This window comes from Notamacropus eugenii, chromosome 4 (genome assembly GCF_028372415.1).
Source record: "Notamacropus eugenii isolate mMacEug1 chromosome 4, mMacEug1.pri_v2, whole genome shotgun sequence".
Classification (NCBI taxonomy): Eukaryota; Metazoa; Chordata; class Mammalia; order Diprotodontia; family Macropodidae; genus Notamacropus; species Notamacropus eugenii.
The window spans coordinates 240,846,107-240,867,459 of record NC_092875.1 but is presented as its reverse complement, the minus strand read 5'-3'; the positions used below and the strand labels follow the sequence as shown (position 1 = coordinate 240,867,459).

General features: G+C 39.1%; 1 protein-coding gene across 5 annotated transcripts in view; it reads right to left on the bottom strand.

Moving 5' to 3' along the window:
• MYOM1 (myomesin 1) overlaps positions 1-21,353 on the bottom strand; it is a 165,339-nt gene that overhangs the window by 108,858 nt on the left and 35,128 nt on the right. For all 5 annotated transcript variants that reach the window (XM_072604308.1, XM_072604307.1, XM_072604306.1 and 2 more), the window contains 5 exons: positions 16,382-16,474; positions 8,228-8,316; positions 7,991-8,053; positions 6,644-6,808; positions 3,205-3,366 (listed from right to left, as the gene is read on the bottom strand). In XM_072604308.1, coding sequence (XP_072460409.1) covers positions 3,205-3,366; positions 6,644-6,808; positions 7,991-8,053; positions 8,228-8,316; positions 16,382-16,474 — 572 coding nt within the window. The remainder of the gene's footprint in view (positions 1-3,204; positions 3,367-6,643; positions 6,809-7,990; positions 8,054-8,227; positions 8,317-16,381; positions 16,475-21,353) is intronic.

Sequence of the window (21,353 nt, the reverse complement as noted above, 5' to 3'; positions counted from 1 at the left end):
AATGTAGAGGAAAATTTTTATCAAAGCCTTATTCTTTTTTGCTAAATTTACAAATAACATGACTATTGAAATTTTGGGTTGTTAGTGTTTTGTGTTACTTATATTAGCAACTAGCAAAAATAAGCAAGATACTCTTTTTAGAATCATTCTGGAACCAATGAGCATATGACTGCTTCCATTTTTTTTCCTCTTTTGTGATTTTGCAAACTCATGTTCAATGCTTCCCTTCAAATTTCCATGATTTCTGTCTTCCTTTTATTTTGCACACAGTGCAAGCCAGGCTATTGTCAGTAAACTTGTGAAGTTTGGCCTACCTTGGCGCCATTCTTGGTGTGCTCAGAGATCCAAGGAAACAAGAGTGTTTGGAGTAACATAAGCCTCAGCTGCCTTAAATAGCTGAGCCAGATTTAGTATTAATGAAAAATAATAGACTAGAATATTTTTTTAAGGAAGAAAAAAATGATTTTGGAAACATTCTATGAAGATAGAAGATAATTGGCTAGGTTTTTGCAATTGAGGAAGATACTTTGGCATAAGCTAGGCATTTTAGAGGAACAGAGCAACTTTGGGGAAATAGCAAGGCAGGGAATTCTAGTAAAGCAGAGAAGCAGAACATGGCACAAGCCCTGAAGTCTGAACAAGTAAAGAAAAGAAGAGAAAAGAAGGGGTGAGAGGTGACTGGAATTTGGATTTCTGTGTAAGACCCACCCCACTCCCCCACAACAGCTGAAGACAGTTTCTCTTTGATGTAGGGTTTTAGCAAGAATATGCTAATGAAGAATACCATGTTGCCAAGCAAGCAAACAAGTGACATCATGTCATGAGAAAGAATGGAAAAGCTTGCTTAGGATTAGTCCACCATTAGCCATGAGAGTCGGCCACAAGAGCTAACAACAGTCATACAGAACTGAGAATCTCGGTTACAGCAATTACAAAAGGCAAGAGGAATTTTCCAGTGACCCATACAGAGTATGCTGTGTTTTTATTTTTACCAGTGCTAGAAATAATTCTGATGAGGATGAAAAGGAAGAGTTGTCAAAATATAATAACATGGATGAGCCCATAAGGAACTTGCTAAACAACTTAGATTTTCAAAATATATGCATAGAAGATGAAAACAGAATTGTTGAACTTTTTGACAAGTCCACCAACAACGTAGAGCTATGAACTGGTTCAAATGCTCTGGAAAGCAATTTGGAATTAAGAAAAGAAATTGACTAAAATGTCCATATCTTTGACTCAGTGATTGAGAAGGAAAGACAATGAGTTACGTTTTAGACCTGTTGAGTTTGAGATACGTATAAAAACATCCAGTTTGAGATGTGGGACTAGAGAGTAGGATTAGATATTTAGATCACAAAATCACCTGTATAGTCATGATAATTAAACCCATGAGACCTGATGAAATCATCGAGCAAGATATAGAAGAAGAGAAGAGGGCCCAAAATATATCCTTGGGAGACAACCGTGGTTAACAGTTATGACCTGGATGAAGATCTAGCAAAGTAGATTGAGAAAGAATGGCAAGATAGGTAGAAGAGAACCAGTGGAAAACAGGTTCATGAAAATCATGGGGGGACAATATCCAGGAAAAGAAAGTGATTGACAGTTTCAAAGGCACTAGAGGTGTCAAGAAGGATGAGGATTGAGAAAAGTTTTAAAGGTATGACTACTCCTGTGTGTAGCTGAGGTAGACTGGAGAAAGAGTTCATGAGAGTTGAACAAGTCAAGGAACTGGAAAGTCAGGTCATTAGAACTATGATTCAGATTATGCTATAAATTTTTTTGGAAGGAAGTGGAAGATGTCAGCAATAAGGAACTGGAAGTAAACTTTAAAGTGCTGAGTGTTGGGGGGAAAGTGACATTTTGGAGTCAGGAGGATAACAATTCCTTCTTCTAACTCTATATGTTAGGGAATGTGACAGAAATAGCAGTCAATCTTGGAGAGTGCCAAGAGCTAGATACTTTCAGAAGAAAGGTAAGTTTCAGGGAACTCCAGAAGATGGAAGGAATACAAGAGTTAGAGATCTAGAATCTATGAAAGATTAACAATAGAGATTTCAAAAGGACACAATGGGAAAGGAAGAGAGAAGAGACTAGGTAATGGTGAGGGCCAGGGTTGAGTTTCTTTTGGGGCTGAGGTAATAGCTACCAGAATCTGCTGCCTTCCTTAGAGGATCCTAAGTTTATTATGTGGAGAGAATGAGAAAGCAGCACTGTCATGTGTCCTTGCTTTTTTTCTTTTTCCCAATTCTTTTTTTTTAATTTTTAATTTATGGAATAACACATTTATATAACATAGTATAATAAAAAAGATGATTACACACTGAAAATCTATTATATATAACTAGCTTTTCCTTCATGTAAATTTTTTTCTTTTTTTTTCCTTTTTTTCATCCCTGCCTCTCCTCTCTAGATATGGTTACCATTAGACACAAATATGTGTGTGTGTGTGTGTGTGTGTGTGTGTGTGTAAAACTATTCTATGCATACTTCTATTTATCAGTTCTTTCTCTGGACGCTGATAGCATCTTTCTTCACATGTCCTTTATAGTAAATTTGGGTATTTATAATAGTCAAAATAACTTATTCACTCAAAGTTGTTCTTAAAACAATATTCCTGTTACTGTATACAGTCCATAGATAGGATCCAGGACAAAAACAGGAAGGAGAGGAAACATTGTTGGGGGGCAACTTGTCTGGTAAAGGGGAGGAAAGAAAGGCAAAAATGTGGCTCTCTTAGGAGGGGGGAGAGTAAAATCTAATCATGCCTCCCAGATGTTGGTACCTGGGGCAAAGACTTAGCTGTTCTATGTTAGTTCTGGCTCAAGATGGAAGAATTTGTTGTAGCATTTACAAGCTAAGACTTCTTTTTTTCCTTAGTACTCATTATATCACCACTTAGCCTACAGAGAGCTGAACTATTACTATAAATGCTAGTTAGTTGGGATAAGAAAGGCCATGATAAAAACCTGAGAATGTGCCTTTGGGCAGTGACTCAGGGGCTTTCCTAAGGTGATAGTGTGTCAAGTAACTATATTGGTGGCTTACATCGCAGAAGTCTTGCCATCTTTCCCAAGTTCATGTGTCTTGATAGTATTTTCAAAGAGCTCCTTAAAACGGTCCATCACCAGAATTCTACTGTAACTTTGAGCATATGCAAATTACACTGACATCAGCAGCATTAACATTATCATCTCTTACCTCGAACAAAGACATATGCACTGTATTGTTCATAATATTCTCCCATCCGCACGCGGAGGGTGTAGAGCCCTTCATCCTCTTTATTGAGATGGGAAAAGGTCAGTGTTGCTCTGTTTCCACTCCATTGCGTTTGGACCCATTTTGATGGAGAGACAAGTGTCCCTGAAAAACAAAAATGTAAACAGAAAAAGTAATTTGCTTATGGTCACACACTATTGGGTTTCTATAAGAATTCCCTGGGGAGAAGAGAAAGAAGACTCCAGGTGTGGAATATTGCATGTCTTAGCAGACCTAGTTGATGCACTGCTTTCTCATCTTCTCTACTATACCATAGAAACCTCCTCACTCTGGAAGCTCACTGGAGCAGGGAACCTTGGCAGGGAGAATGGTAAAATCAAACACCTCTAGTCTTCAGGCAATGGGGGACAGGGTGGTTAGCATTCCATATTCTAGGATGGTAGCTTCATTTATAATTCTTAATAAATGGTAGTTAGTTGGTTAATTGATTGATTGATTGAACGAGTCTTTAAAATCCTTTTTGCCCAGCCAGAATCAATTTCTGATAATTTTACAGAATTCTCTAGAGATAAAAAGTTTTCATACTTTAAAGTTAAAGAAAATGGGCCTGTGGTATATTCTTTAGATCTACTATTTCCCTTCATCACCTTGAATCTTGAACTTTCTGATAGGCTCAGAGTATCCATGGGACTCTCTCAGGTTTACTCACACCTACCTGCAAATTGAAGTGGGTAGGAAGGACATTTTCCTGAAAGCCAGTAATGTTTTCCCTCTCTAAACTGAAAATAGAAAAAACCCACCATGAGCAGGTGAGGATTTTCCATCATGTCATTTCACTGAATAGTAGAGATATATCCTCATGTATTTAAATATGATTTAAGATTTGTGATATCTGTTTTAGGCATTAATCCTGAAGTTTGAATTAAATTGCCTGCCTTGATTACAGTATTTTTCTACATATTTTTTAAGACTTTAAAGAATTTGTCATAAAATGATTTAGAAAAATGATATCCTTACTTTCTTCTAGGCCTGGTATACTATGGCATTAGGTGATTATTTAAAGCAGAAGTAACAAACTCAACTAGAAAGGATTCCTGAAAGCCCCGTATTGACTCAGAAAATTACCAGTTGCCAATAGCTATATTGTATTTTTATTTACTTGTTAAATATTTTCCAATTACATTTTAATCTGGTTCAGACCACACTAGGGAGTTTTACTGGTTGCTTGTAGCCCACTGGCTAAACATCTGATGCCTCTGAAAAGACATAGCTAAAAGAAAACACTTGAAAGAGTTGTTTGTTTTTTTTTTTTCTGTTTTTCTTGTGGCCCAAGATTTAATGTGAACTGAAGGAAAAGACAGTTTCATTTTTTTGCTGACTCTGATAGTCATCTTTTACAGTTATATTTTGCACACAGACTATAGGAATGATTCAAATGCAATGACTAAGACCCTGGTAAATTTGAATAAAACTAAAGCAGTCTGAAATCTTTTCTTAATCTATCTTCATACTGATTAATTAATATGTCCCTTATTTTAATAGTACATAAAATCAGATTTTAAAAATAAATTTCTTAAAATGACCTAAAATAGGAAAATTACTTAAAGAAAAATATTACATCAAATCAAATTAAATAATAAAAAGAATACATTTACACTTTTAACTCATTACTTTTTTCCACTTATTACTTGGTAATTCACAAAACTCCCCCAGATTATAGAAATACATTATTAAAATCTTGGTATTCAGCAATCCATACTGTATCAGAGCGAGATTAGGGAATTCTAGACCACACCAATTTGGCTATGTCAGTGCCTCAAGGGATCTGCCGCCTCATGTGGTAGGACGAGCTAAACCATAGCTTTCGTAATGCATTTTGTAATGTCTGGTTTATAGTCATTGTAATTGCGAGAGTCAGCCTTCCTTTGTAAATACAAATAAATTCATATTACTTGCTGGGGGTGGAGGGAGAGACAGATTGTACAGACACAGAGAGACAGAGACACAGAGACAGAGAACAGAAAAGAGAGACGTGTGTGTGTGTATGTATATGTATATATGTATGCATATGCATATCCTCATTCATGATTACTTGCTTTCTTATCTCATGGATACAAGATATTTCATTTCATAACTGTAAGATACTGGAAGTACTGGACAAAGAAACATAAAGTAAATCTTTTTACTGTACATATAGCATATTTTAGAGTCTGGCATCTGATTCAGGAGAATGAGTTAAATTAGAAGTTGAGATCATGTAAAAACTTGCTGTCACCCTTAATTTGTGTTTTATCATGAGACTGTTAAGAACTTATGGCCAGTTGTAAAAGTGATGATCTCCTAGATTCTGGGAAAGTTTTTCACAGTTCAGCCAAGGTTTTGAGAGCAGATTCCTAACTCTATAAGAATAAGATTAGTGAATTAGCTACAGGGTGAGTAAAACTCTCTTTGTTTTTCCTTTTCCTTTTTTTTTTTGCCTCCTCAACCAACTACAATACTCAAAGACTTCCAAGTATAGTTTGAAGGGGGAGTAACATAACACCTTATATCTCCACTAATCACCCTGTCCTACTTACATCCTTGGGCAAATGAATAAGATTGGGGGAAGCACCACTGACACATGTCAAAGATGAGACCTTTGCTAAATTAAAAAGGGAAAATTAGAAAGCCACATTGCTGCAATTCTGGCCATCCAACCCCCCGGGGTAGTTTATCACTGGCCCTTTCCTTCCCCTTAGGTCTACAACCTAATCCTAATTCTAAACTTATTTCATTCAGGGGCCAATGGTAATGGTTACTCTTGGGCACACTCTGCATACACCTACAATCATTAAACAAGGTTATTTCTGAAGCAGTATTTATCAAGGAGAGAGGTAGCACGGTGAAATGGATAGAGAACTGGTCTGGGAGTCAGAAGGACTGCATTAAAGTAGGACTTTCACACCTACCAGCTGGGTGGCCATGGGTAAGTCTGTGTCAGGAGCAAGTTTCCCTACTAGAGATCCTTATACTGATGAAATCACAACTTTGGACGCCTCTTATGGGGCTCACACAAAAAGCCTACCAAGGACTCTCATTTGATTTCAATAGAAAAAGGGATTTTTTTTTTTTAATTCTAAGAAAGCAGACCTGGATTACAAATGGTAGGATGAGTTACTCACAGGAAAAGAGACAGAAGTAATTCCTTATGTCCGTGACTCATTCATCAGATCAGTGAACCCCATACAGCCTATGAGTTTAGACTTGGAACCAGATTGGGTTAGGTTTGTAGCAAATGCTCAGGGCATCCTATCCCCCAGGTCCACTTCTTATTTCAAGCAACTGCCTTTTCTCTTGGGTTGCCTTCAGGCTGTGGGGTCACGCATTGATTTACCTGCTTATGAAGAAGCACTAAGGAGAAATAATCAGGATTTATACTCACCATTTCTCAACCACTGAACTTCTGGCTGAAAATGTTTGATGTCAGGGCTAATAACAACACGACAGCCCAGACTCATTGTCTCGCCCTCTCTTCCAAAAGATACATCGAACTTGTCATCAAAGTGGATCTCGAACTTGGAAGCAAAGCCATATGGGGTGACACCAACTGAGCCAAAATAACAATGGAAAACAACAAAAAACTTCAGTCATTTATTTTATCCTGTCCAAATGAAATTAAGAATTTTAATAGGAGAGGAACCAAGGAGTCAGGGCAGCTTTTGATAAGACTGATAGAATTACTTATTTGGAGGGGAAGCAAATTTCAAAGGCTCACTAGACACCCAACATCCCAAAGATCAAAGGACCATAGATGTAGAGCCAGAATGTACCTCAGAGACCATCGCCATCCTTTAACATTAAAACAAAATAAAACAAAAGCCACTTACTGTTCATCTGGGGGCAGCAAGGCTCAGTGGCTAGATAGCTGGTCTTGAAGCCAAGACTGAGTTCAAGTCCCACTTTTAACATATTCTGGCTAAGTGACCCTGGGCAAATGACTTAACCTCTCAATGCCCCAGGTAATCCTCCAAAACCATATGTTACAAAGAAGATGCTGTTCTTCGCTGATAGAGGTAATTTTCTCACCTAGGAGTTCCTATACCAGTGAAATCACAGTTCTAGTTTCTATCTCTACACATCTAACTATAGGAAAATCCTTTAATAAAATGTCATGGTATACCATGGATTCAGATGTACTGTAGGTTGAATCATCCCCCTTACCACCCATATCTCTGTCTCTCTCTGGCTTTGTCTCTCTCTATTTGTGTCTCTGTCTGTCTTTCTCTCTCTGTCTCTCTTTTCCCTACCCCTTAGGCTGGAAGTACAATAACTGCTCAGTACTTTACCCCTCCTTAGGGAGCCTGGTGGCTCCTGGTATTGATGCCACATGCAATATGGGCACCCAACTGGCATAACCTTACAGTTATCACACTCAAGTCATGCACGAGCCTTAGCCTCAACATGAAAAGTCACAGGGATTACAGATATGAGGCACCATGGCTGACCATCACTCTCACCATAAGTCAGCAAAGCTATGAAAGGGATGTTCATTTTGCCCTTCAACGCTCCCAGAGTTATAATGGAATTCTAGTGCACTTAGAGAAAGCAGGAAACCAATCAACAGAATCTCAGCAAATAAAATAGCCATAGACACCCAATGATAATAGTGCCAAGATTGCAACTTAATGTGGGATTTAGGGATCATATCCTTTTTGAAAACTCTGAGCTATGAGTTTACTTTTGGGGTTTGGGATGAATTTTAAATGAAGGAGAAACTGAGCAGACTTACAGCTGAGGGGCATGGTGGAAACTCCAGAGTGGAAACGAGTGTCATCAAACTCTCCTTTGTATCCTGGAGAAGCCAGAAGGAAAGAAGGAAAACAGGTCATGTCCTTTCACCCCCACCACCATCCACTTTTCATTTTATCACTGGAAAAAAATGCAATGCATATATACAGAAGTACGTGTATGCATATAGAAATCTATGTTGATAAGCAAATGAAATAAAAAAATCTTGCAAACCTACTCTTTACCACGATGGAAGCATAAGCTGAGAGCTCTCCTTTAACATTCATTGCAGATGCCCGATACTGGGCAGTGTCTTCAAAATCACATCTGAAAGAACATTATGAGAATGATTAGCCATAATATCAACACTCCTCTTAATTACTAGGTTTGAGATTAAAGAACTCTTTGTTAACATGGAGAAATTACAAATGAGAGTCTAACAAATGGATGGGGTGGGGGGGAAGGAGTGATATTAAGGCTACTGTCTCAGATCCAGCTAATTAGGAGACTTTATGAAGTTAAAAGGATGTTATATTCATTGTAAGGTTGGTACCCAGGAGTAGGGAATGGAGGATGAACAGTCTTGCTCCAACAGCTACCTATCATTGCTGCTTGAAGGCAAAATGGGACTGCCCCAGCATACACTGGGCTATCTGCCCAGTGGCCCCTGAGCATCCTCATGGATAAGCAGAAAGATAAAGCAGTGGTGAAGAGCTAAGACCAGCTGAAACCAGACTAAGTTCAACTGTTCCATTCTTTTGAGTTCACTTTGACATTGTACTTTATATCTTGTTAAAGGTACTGAGGGGTGGGGTCAAGAGGGAGGAGCCAAGATGGCAGAGTAGAAAGATTCATATACTCTAGCTCTGAACCCACAGCCCATAAAATATCTGTAAAGAAGAACTCCCAACAAATTTTGGAGCAGCAGAAGCCACAGAACAATGGAGCAGAGGAGATTTCTGTTCCAGAGAGATCTGAAAACCTGATGCAAAAGGTCCATTGTGCACCAGACCCAGAGCAGAGCCCAGCCCTGCCTTGGCTACGTGGCACTGAGAGGAGCAGATCCAAGCAGGCTTCAGGGACAGAATCTCCAGTGCCGCACAGGTCCCTCCACCCACGGGCACCAGGAGTGAGTGAGAGAGTCTTTTTGGTTTGCCAGGAGGGGAGTGGGGTGTCCCCATAACTCAGGCCCCCTCAGGAGGCAGCAGCGGAGGTGGCAGCAGATGGGGGCTCCCCAAGCAGGCAGGAGCTTGGATCCATTGTTGAAGGTCTCTGCATAAACTCCCTGAGGGAACTGAACCCTGTGTGGTGGCCCTGCCCCCACCTGAGCACCTGAACTTAATCTCACACTGAATAGCAGCCCTGCCCCCGCCCAAAGCCCTGAGGCTGGGAAGCAGCATTTGAATCTCAGACCCCGAGCTCTGGCTGGGCAGATCTGGAGGCAAAGTGGGTGTGAAGAGAATATTCGAAAGTCAAGTCACTGGCTGGGAAAATGCCCAGAAAAGGGGAAAAAAATGAGACTATAGAAGGTTACTTTCTTGGTGAACAGGTATTTCCTCCCTTCCTTTCTGACGAGGAAGAACAATGCTTACCATCAGGGAAAGACACAGAAGTCAAGGCTTCTGTATCCCAAACAACCAGAATAAATATTCCATGGGCTCAGGCCATGGAAGAGCTCAAAAAGGATTTTGAAAATCAAGTTAAAGAGGTGCAGGAAAAACTGGGAAGAGAAATGAGAGATGTGCAACTAAAGTATGAAAAGCAGGTCAACACTTGCTAAAGGAGACCCAAAAAAATGCTGAAGAAAATAACACCTTGAAAAATAGACTAACTCAATTGGCAAAAGAGGTTCAAAAAGCCAGTGAGGAGAAGAATACTTTCAAAAGCAGAATTAGCCAAATGGAAAAGGAGGTTCAAAAGCTCACTGAAGAAAATAGTTCTTTCAAAATTAGAATGGAACAGTTGGAGGCTAATGACTTTATGAGAAACCAAGAAATCACCAAACAAAACCAAAAGAATGAGAAAATGGAAGATAATGTGAAATATCTCATTGGAAAAACAACTGACCTGGAAAATAGATCCAGGAGAGACAGTTTAAAAATTATGGGTCTACCTGAAAGCCATGATGAGAAAAAGAGCCTAGACATCATCTTTCATGAAATTATCAAGGAAAACTGCCCTGAGATTCTAGAACCAGAGGGCAAAATAAGTATCCAAGGAATCCACTGATCACCACTTGAAAGAGATCCAAAAAGAGAAACTCCTAGGAACATTGTGGCCAAATTCCAGAGTTCCCTGGTCAAGGAGAAAATATTGCAAGCAGCTAGAAAGAAATAATTCAAGTATTGTGGAAATACAATCAGGATAACACAAGATCTAGCAGCTTCTACATTAAGGGATTGAAGGGTGTGGAATATGACATTCCAGAAGTCAAAGGAACTAGGACTAAAACCAAGAATCACCTACCCAGCAAAACTGAGTATAATACTTCAGGGGGGAAAATGGTCTTTCAATGAAATAGAGGACTTTGAAACATTCTTGATGAAAAGACCAGAGCTGAAAAGAAAATTTGACTTTCAAACACAAGAATGAAGAGAAGCATCAAAAGGTAAACAGCAAAGAGAAGTCATAAGGGACTTACTAAAGTTGAACTGTTTATATTCCTACATGGAAAGACAATATTTGTAACTCTTGAAACTTTGCAGTATCTGGGTAGTGGGTGGGATCACACACACACACAGACAGAATGCACAGAGTGAATTGAAGAGGATGGGACCATATCTTAAAAAAATGAAATCAAGCAGTGAGAGAGAAATATATTGGGAGGAGAAAGGGAGAAATGGAATGGGGTAAATTATCTTTCATAAAAGAGGCAAGCAAAAGACTTATTAGTGGAGGGAAAAAGAGGGGAGGTGAGAGAAAAACATGAAGTTTACTCTCATCACATTCCACTAAAGGAAGGAATAAAATGCACACTCATTTTGGTATGAAAATCTATCTTACAATACAGGAAAGTGGGGGATAAGGGGATAAGCAGGTTGGGGGGGATGATGGAAGGGAGGGCATTGGGAGGATGGAGCAATTTGAGGTCAACACTCATGGAGAGGGACAGGATCAAAAGAGAGAATAGAAGTAATGGGGGGCAGGATAGGATGGAGGGAAATATAGTTAGTCTTATACAATACGACTATTATGGAAGTCATTTGCAAAACTACACAGATATGGCCTGTATTGAATTGCTTGTCTTCCAAAGGGAAGGGATGGGGAGGGAGGGATGAAGAGAAGTTGGAACTCAAAGTTTTAGGAACAACTGTCGAGTACTGTTCTTGCTACTAGGAAATAAGAAATACAGGTAAAGGGGTATAGAAAGTTATTTGGCTCTACAGGACAAAAGAGAAGAAGGGGAGAAGGGCAGAGAAGGATGATAGAAGAGAGGGCAGATTGGTGATAGGAGCAATTAGAATGCTCAGTGTTTTGGGGTGGGGGAGGGGATAAATGGGGAGAAAATTTGGAACCCAAAATTTTGTGAAAATGAATGTTAAAAGTTAAATAAATAAATTTTAAAAAAAGGGAAAAAAAAAAGGTACTGAGGGGAAAGAAGTTTTCTCTGTCCTGAACTGAATGACTTGGAAAATCATTTGGAAAGCTGAGACAGTCCCAGAGCTCAAAAGCCACCCTCTAGCCCTGGGAAAATATCCTTGGAAGAGACTGTCTGACTAATCTTACCTAGCCTTTGCTATCCTGAAAAATGATGTTTTTCTTTTCCTCTATTCATCCCTAGCCATCTAAGCTGCCATTAGTTAACCACCCTGAAAATACTTCTGATCTTCCTCTCCCTCAGACACCCACCCCCCCAAAAGTGAAGATCCTTGTGGCTGGAAGGCCATGAGGAAAAAAAATACAGCTATACTCCCATATACATTCTCCTGAGTTATTATCTGTCACCTCTAGAAAAAAAATCCAGATTCTGCTTGGCCTAGATAAAACAGAGTGTATACACACACACACACACACACACACACACACACACACACACATACACATACACACATACACACATATACATATACATATACATATATATGTATATATATTTATATATTTTTGAAAAAAAACCCAGAGTCTAAAAGGCACTCCATGCTGAAGCCCGGGAAGATGAGACTCAGGAGTCAACAGCAGCAGAGCCACCTTTCCTTTGCATCCAATCCAAGAGCAAAGACTAGAGGGCTCATCCCCCAGCCTTTGAGGCTCCCTTTCCCCTGACATAAGCAGCAGAGGAAAGAACATGACACACTCCAACTATATACAGGTTTTGATTCTCTGCCAACATTTCTGCATCCCTTCAGAGAAGCACAACTTTCCAGTGCCTTGAAAATAGTTAGATGGGAGAAGAATGAACTGGATCAGAAGCAAATAAGAAACTGACCTACTTTTGTGCCTCCCACAATGACCTGATGGGCTTTTCCGGCATCTAAATTAAGGCAGGTACTATACACCTCTAGCAGGCCACCTTCTTCAGTTAACATCTTGCGATTGCTTCTCTTTCCTTTCTTTTCCCTAACCTTCTAATAAACAAAGGGATAGACACTTTAGTTAGGCGGGACGAATCCTTGTTTTTGATATCCTGTATTGACCAGACTGGCCTCTTAGAAAGTGTTTCAGGATGACAGTCTTTATTCAAACATAAGCATTATGGGTGGCTTTGTGAACTTATTCTGCCATGACCTCATTTGGCAAAGATGTTGGAGTGGTTTGTCATTTCCTTCTGCAACTCATTTTACAGATGAGAAAACTGAGGCAAATAGGATTCAGTGATTTGCCCAATGTCACATTGCTGGTAAGTATCTGAAGCCAGATATGAATGCCGGAACATAAGTCTTCCATGAGGCAGGCCCAGCAATTTATCCACTGAGCCATCTAAGGGCTTACTTTGTAAATAATCCTATCTATGATAAAGTGCTGGTAAAGTAGTTGACAAAACATTTGTTTAACTCAGCACTTTATCCATAACCTAAAACCAGTTCCCAGCTAAGTAGCCTAGTCGATAGAGTACTGGACCTGGAGTTGGGAACACCTGAGTTCAAATCAAACTTCATTCACTGACCAGCAGGGTGGCCCTGGGAAAGTCACGTTAGTACTGCCTGTCTTATTTTCTTAAATTAATGGTAGCACCTACCTTCCAAGGTTGTTGTGAGGATCAAATGAGATAATATTTGTAACACCTAAATGTTTGTTTCCTCCTTTCACACTGTTGTCGACAGGATATCTAAGGAGCATTAGAGGTGAAGGAGGTCACCAGGAAACCTTTCCACAGTTGCTGAGCTCTGCCTTGGAGCAGTGGAAGGGAAAGATATTCAACGTCTTCTATCCTCACAAGGTCATTACTTTGCTCTTGGTCCATATTGGCTGATCTAAAAACATGGTTCCTGGTGGGCATGGTTGCACTAGACTCTCAGTTCTGTTTTATCTGTTTAATTACAGCTCTGGGGAGTTATAGACCAATATTTCCCAACCCAAACTATACTGTAGCCTGGGAAAATATCTAAATTCTCTACTATAATGTTTCCCTTCTACAGTTAAAGTCTTAAGTCTGGAGGGAGTGAAGGGGAAGCAGTTAGGTAGAAAGAAAACATTGGAGTAGATGTTGCAATAGAATGTTCTTACCATTGCGTCCCCCAAGATTATCACTATTCACACACACACACACACATACATACATACACACAATAGTGATTTATTTCTGATTACAAATAGGAGTAAGGATGACTGATTTGTATGTATATACAAATACATACATGTAAGTGGGAATATTAAGATTTTATCAGTGTGGGAACTCCCTTTACCAAAATAGATGGAGCTTGGCTGACTTAAGTGAGATTGCAGAGAATGGTCTGAGGGACGTAAGGATTAACGAACCTGCAGAGGTAGTGTCAGAGGTGGAATTTGAACCCAAATCTTAAGAGTCCATCATTCTATCTTAAAGACAGCCTGGCATAGTGCTTTAGGGCAGGATTTTTGTGCCTCAGCACTCAGCAAAGTTCCTGGCATATCGTAGGCACTTATGTAAGTGCTTTTTTGACTGACTGATATATCACATTTTTCCTTATGTGCTCCTTTTTTCTTAGTCAAGTTTAGCCAGTTTAAAACAGGCTCTGGCTAAAATGTTCTTGACTTCAATAGTAAATAAAGTACTTGATAGCTGAGTAATTTGAATGTAGTTTCCTCTTTCTCGACTAAAGTAGCCTTGGAGCTCAGAGTCTGGCCATTCCAGAAGATTTGTGATGACTTTGGGTCAGGATCAAGGCTGAGGATAATCTCACAAGGTTCCACTTGGAGCCACATCTGAAGCTTGCCAACTTACATAAACTTGTTGATCTGAGAAAAAGACTACAGCTCTCCAGAGACTGGTCACATGGAAAATTTCTTTTGACATCCCCGGATTTCCTGGGTTTATCTGAACTGAAAATGCCAGGATGTTGTTTAGTCTTTTTCACCTACCATGCCAAACTGCTTTTTTGAAACTGCCTAAATAGAATAAATGAATTTTGGGGGAAGAAACCTAAAAAGATTGAAATGAATTCTAATTTCAAACTTTACATCGGGTCAATTCGTGGCTTCAGTCTCATTTTTCCTGAAATGAGAGAATCTTAGAGATGGCAAGACCTGAGATGCTATCTCATCCAATCCTTGTGTTATGAAGAAACTGAATGAAGCCTAACTAGTGAGATGCAATGTTTTATGGCAGGGTACCATTGAACATATACTGATATGGTCAATTGATGGAAGGGAGGAAATGAAGCCATTTTGGAACCAAAGAGGTATGATGAAATAAATGCCAATTTACACAATAACAATTGAGAAACTGCCTTTCTTGCTCATGCTTTTGAAAAAAACAAAAAGACCATGCACCACAAGACAAAAAGCAAGAGAAGTCTGCAGACTCAGAAGACGTGGGTCCCTGTTGTGGTTATGCCAGAAATAATTGTGTGACTTTAAGCAATGCAGAAATTGGGTCTCGGTTTCCTCTTCTCAAAAAAGAGAGGTTGTAGCTAGACCTAACTTTCTACTGCTCTAATTCCCTACAATCCTATGAAATCTTCAGAGAGTGTCAAATTGTTTGCTGTCTTGGGGAGGGGGCGGGAAGGAAGGGAAGGAGAAAAATTTGGAACTCCAAATCTTACAGAAATGAATGCTGAAAACTATCTTTATATGCAATTGGAAAAAAGAAACTATTAAGAAAAAATCTTCAGGGAACACATAAAGAACAACTATGAATCCATATCGTATACATTTTAGAGGTTTCTTTTTTTTTTCCTGTCTCTTACATAAACAGACCAGAGTAGTCTGTAACATGAATTTGGTATTATACTGCACTATTAAGAATCTGAATCACTAACATCCATACTTTTAGATACCCATGAAGAACTGGTAGAATTCCATTTCTGAATGATTTTGCTTTCTGTGTGTAAGCAAGACATGAGAATAAATACATAAAGATAGTGCAACTCTGCATAGGCACTTGCTGGCTGAGGCTCTGAACCACAACTGGACCTAGGGGTAGGCAGGATAAATGGCTGCCTAGGGTACAATTAGGGTGACCCAATTCAAGACACTTCTTAATGGCACTTACTATAATTTTAAATGCCAGAAAATTCTACTCTCTGTGTTCCATTGATGTCAAATCATTTGTGTTCTGGTGAAAACTCAAACCCTTCTTCCCCTACCCTCACACCACTTAAGTGAGGGAAGGAGGGAATACAGGTGGGGAAAGCTGTCACAAATTGGAAACCTTACCTAGGCTTTGTCCTAGCTCTGTTCATAAGAAAATAGATGCAAGGGGCCTTGGAAATCATCTGCCCAGTCCAATCATTTTATAGGCAGAGAAGTAGATTGAGAGAGGTGAAGGAATTTGTCCAAGGCCACCCACCTCGTATCCAACTTCAGCTCAAACTGAGACCTTTTTTTCCATCATCAAGTCAAAATGGAATGACTTAATTTATTTACATACTAGAACAAAATGCCTTAGACAACTGGACTAAAGTATCCCGTCTGCCATTGATAGGCTTTGTGATATTGGATAAAGTCACTCATGGGCCTCCATTTCTTTCTCTATAAAGCAAGAGGATTGGGCTAGCTGCCATCTACCATACCTTCCAGCTCAGACAGTCCAGGTACAGTCTCCTTCAGACTACCTTTGTTTATTTTAAATACCTCTCACTCAGGAATACACACACACACACACACATACAACCACATATACACCCATAAAACTACACACACATGTAGGACCACACACACAGGATGACACAACCACACACACATACACATATCTACATATACACATCACTAAATAGTTTTTCAAGCACAGACAAGGCAGTTTTGATTCCCTTACGCATTAATCTCCAGAGAGTGCATTCCATATCGGCTCTCAATGATGTACTTTTCAGGGTTAGCTTGGACATTAATGGGCACATGGTTTTTGTACCTATGGAACATCAGAAATGGAATTAAGTACATGCTCAAATATGAATCACTTGATAGTCAAAAGAACAAAGTTTATTAGAGCCTAGCAAAAAAACCAATCTCTTCTGACTCTACCCCCAGGGGGTGGCTCTCTGAATAAAACGTCACCTATTTTTAAATTAGAAATTACCAGTTTTCATTGTTGTTCAATCATGTCAGACTCTTTGTGACCCTATTTGGGGTTTTCTTGACAAAGGTACTGGAGTGGTTTGCCATTTCCTTCTCCAAAATGAGGAAGTTAGGCAAACAGGATTAAGTGACTTGCCCATGGTCGCATAGCTAGGAAGTGTCCAAGGCTAGATTTGAATTCAGGAAGAGGAGTCTCCCTGACTGTAGACCCAGTGCTCTGTCCACTGAACCACCTAGCCACCTCATGTCCATGATCCATTTGAAGAAAATGTATGTCCGTTTGATGTACAGGGCTTTGATTGTATCACCTAAAAAATGGGACTGTATTGAGAGTATACACGTGATGAAGTTGTGTCAGTTCCCGGTATTTGTTAGGAATTTGCTGTGCTTAATACAATAGAGATTTTGTGGTTGGTCTAGTTTAAGATCAAAATTTCCTTGCTGCTAACATGATTGTATATGATGACAAATTATTGTTAAGAATAAATTGATGAATGAATATTAATGTAATTAAAAATCATTTGCCAAATACCTGTTGTATATAAGCTTGTTGGGCAGCTGGGTGGCTCCGTGGATAGAGTGTGAGGCCTGGAGTCAGGAAGACTCACCTTCATGAGTTCAAATCTGGCCTCAGGCAGTTATCATAGCTATGTGACCCTGGGTAAGTCACAACCTAGTTTGCCTCGGTTTCCTCATGTATAAAATGAGCTGGAGAAGGAAATGGCAAACTACTCTAGTATCTTTGCCAACAAACCCCCAAATGAGGTCGCAAAGAGTAGGACACAACTGAAAACCAATCAAAAACAAGTTTGTTATAATCATTAATGATAATTGTATTATTTGATGCTCTTATTAATCATTATAATAACAACTTATTAACATATTGGATTATTATCCAACACAGTGGCATGACTTTTGCTTTTGAAGACTTAATAATCTAAAACACATAAAAGACACACACAAAAGACTTTCTCTTTCTCCTAGGCAGCCGTGGTCTGGCCAAGGAGGAACAAGTTAATGATATTAAAAATCTGGTCTTTGATCATCACTTCTGACTAAGGTCTAAAATTTGAGGCTACGTGTGTCTCGAGGCCGCAGGTTTCCTACTCCTGGACTCTAAATTATTTCTCTTTGGCACTGGAATTATAAGTGGTGGTGGCCCTCAAATAGGATTTTCCTTTTACATATTTTCTGCACATAATACTTGACTTTCAAATATGGAGGCTAAGTGATTCGTATGCTATTCATAAATTGCTTCATAAGTTATTTATACTTATATCCTAATTCCACTGGTTCTCAGTTTGTCTTGTTTTAGTTCCTCTAGGAGTTTTGCAAACATGATAACAAAATGAAAGGCTTAGGGAGGAGGAGCCACACCAGAGGGGTCATTTGGTGACATTGAAGAAATAATTTCTTCCCTTTGGGCTTCAGTTTCCTCATCTGCAAAATGAGGATATTGAAGTAAATGATCCCTAAGTTCCCTTAGAGCTCTAAAAGCCATTATTTTATAATAAAGGAAAGTAAAAAGAGGGACTCAGAAACAGTATACTGGTAAATGTTTAACAGTTAGCTGGAGGAAGGGGACAGGAGATGTATATACAACACGTTTAACTTTCATATGCGTTATTAACATTTTCTCCACCATTTTCTTAAGTCTGAATCAACACAACAATAAATCAAGCCTTAATTTGTAGTGTTTTCTAATTTCTGAGGTATGAATGTTCACACTGAAAAATTAACAATCTGCTTCGACAAACTGGTATGAACCAGCTCTGGCAGACCCTGAGTACACTTGGGTTTTCATCTCACCTCTCCCACTGATTTTGCTGTATGATCTTGGACAAATAACTCTATCTTTCAGAGACACAACTCTCTCTGCTTTACAGTGGAAGAGTCAAATGAGTTTGTCTTAAAGATTCCCTTTTTTCTTATATTCTATGATTTTATTTATGCATATCACAAAAAGAGGCAGCCTTGCTCCAGTCCCAATATAAACACTAATGCAATACAGAAGGCATCTGTTCGATTCAAGTACTCCCTACCACTTCTCGGGGTTCTTGTAAGACTAAATAATAAATTGTGAATAAGATGCTTTCAGTTCCCTGGAAGAAAGATTATATAAATCCAAGAACTGCATTAATATTTGTAGTATTATTATATGGTGATGTCTAATCTAGCATATGCAGAGAAGCAGGGAATTCTGGTTAACCATGGATTATTGGGATATCTATTTTGTTTCAACCTATGTTACTGAAAATTTTTCTTAGATCTCTTAGTTCATATTACTGCCTCACCCATCACAATAGGGTTATAGGTGAGATGATTATTTTTGAAGGCTAAAGATCTAATCCATTCTCAGGATCATCCTGCTAAACATCAGTTGTGATTGTGCTGTACTGTACATGTTGATGGCATAGGCATTATGAATAATAACTGAAAATTATACCCTGAAAATTATAGGGGTTTTGTTTTTGTTTTGTGTGTGTGTGTGTGTGTGTGTGTGTGTGAATGTGTGTTTTGTCCTTCATTCTTGAAGAAGACCATGACATTAGGAAGATGATGCCATGACTTGCAAATGAATTGGATTTAAGTGAGGCAGGGCTGTGCAAAGTCACCAGTCTCACTTTTCTCCTCTGTGGCCCTCTGGATCCAGAGGCCAGATATAGATCAGAATGACTGGAGATGGCCCAGTGGTGGTGGTTAGTGGTGTGTGTGTGTGTGTGTGTGTGTGTGTGTGTGTGTGTGTGTGTGTGTGTGTGTGTGTGTGTGTGTGTGTGTTTACAATTTACTGAGAATTCCATTTAGTTAGGTTCCAGTTTTTGGTTATCTACAATAAAGGCTATACTCTGATACATTTGCCATCTAATTTAAAGCCCTACATGATATGCTTCTTGATTTCATAAGCAATGCTAGCTACAAACAAAACTTTGAAAAGACATAGAATCCTGACAAGTCTGTTCTACAAGAAATAGACTGCCTACTAAATGAATGAGCATTCAAAGAGAAAGCAAAACAGCTTCTCTGCTTTACTGGCCTGAGCCATTTCATATGGGATAGAGGAGGTCCCTGCCTTGCTTTAGTTTTCCGAGTATCGGAATGTCAGTTGTTCCCTTTGGGATCAGGAGAGACTGACTATAAGAGACTATAAGCTGCTGGAAGAAACAACTAAGTGACAACCACTTGGCTTCTGATCGAAGATGATCAGCTTCTTATAAAGTTCTGGCTTAATCAGGGGTTCTTAGTTCCTCACATTCCCTCACCAAAGGTCTTTTTTTTTTCTGTTTGACTTAATGATTTCATGCCATCCACACAGCTGGGAGTTCCTGCCCTTTCGATTATGAGCTCATGGAGAATCAAAGCTGATCTTTTAAAAACCACAGACACAAAAGAGGAGGCAAGTCTCTCACTGAGCCCTGAGCGTCTTTTCCTTAGGTATTCTGCCTACTAATAAAAGAAATCTTTATGTTTTAAACTGGCAGAAGTCAGGGAACCATTCAATTACACGCTGTAGGGAATCTGTCAGGAAATATTTTACTGAGCAGCTAAATCCAGGCATTCAAGTTGGGGTGGGGGTGGGGTCGAGGTGCCATCAGTGACTAGTCAGCCAAGAATAAAAGGATTTTTATCTGATCTGTAATACTTATTGGTAGAGAGAATACACCCACAATTTGTTATTTCTGGAAAGTGAAGTTCTAAGGCAGCCTAGTCAACAGCTAATGTTGGAGAGTGAACAGACATCTTGGTGTTATATGCCAAAAGATTTCTTAAAGTCCCCTAACAGTTCTTGATTCCAAAGTCCCCCAGATTTGTTTTATCCATTGCCTATAAAATAATATTAATGAATGAGCATAAGGATGTCTCGGGGGAAACCTCAAGAGGCAGTTTATGCTAAACACAACCCAAGTCTTCATGTCTTATAGAAATGTCTTTTTGGACCTAATTCATGTTTCATAGAATCAGAGTTAGAAGAAGTCATCTAGTCCAACTCCCTCATGTTACAAATGAGGAAACTGAGGGACAAAAGTAATTTGCTCAGGGAGGAGCAAGGTGGGTTAACCTTGACAAATAAAGCTTCCAGGCACTAAGAAACATGAGCAAGAGAATGAAATTTTACATTCTTTTTTTTTTTTTTTTTGTATCATCAGAGAATGCCAGGCAAACCATCTTTCAACTCAAATTAACAGATGTTGGAATTCCCCCATCCCTCAATTTGACTGCTTCTTGTCATTAAACTCCTTTATTAATTCTGTTCTCACGTTTGAGTGGGTAGCTGTTACTGACAAGTCCTAATTCTCTGGGGGACACATGTCACACTAAAATATATTTTGGTATTAATGAATAGCAATGATCTCTAAGAAGAATGTCAAAACATCTATGTGGAGGAAGTTATTAGGAAATGTAAGTAATTGCCTGTAATCCTATTTTTAAAATAATCATTTCTCTGGTGTGACAGAATCATAACTGAATTGGACAATATGGTAAATGACTGTAATAGAGTAAAGAAATATAATGATGATGATTTCCAACTCCAGTAGGATAGAGTTTTTCCTAATGAGATGCTCTCTCTTCCAAAGATTGATATTCCTGGAATAGTCATATAATGATAGATTGTGTCATTAGAAGGGTTTGATATCAATTTCCTTTCCATTTCTATTTTCTGATGCCTTGGAGCCAACAGGAACCACCCCCATATTTGGAAAGAGAAAGAAAAG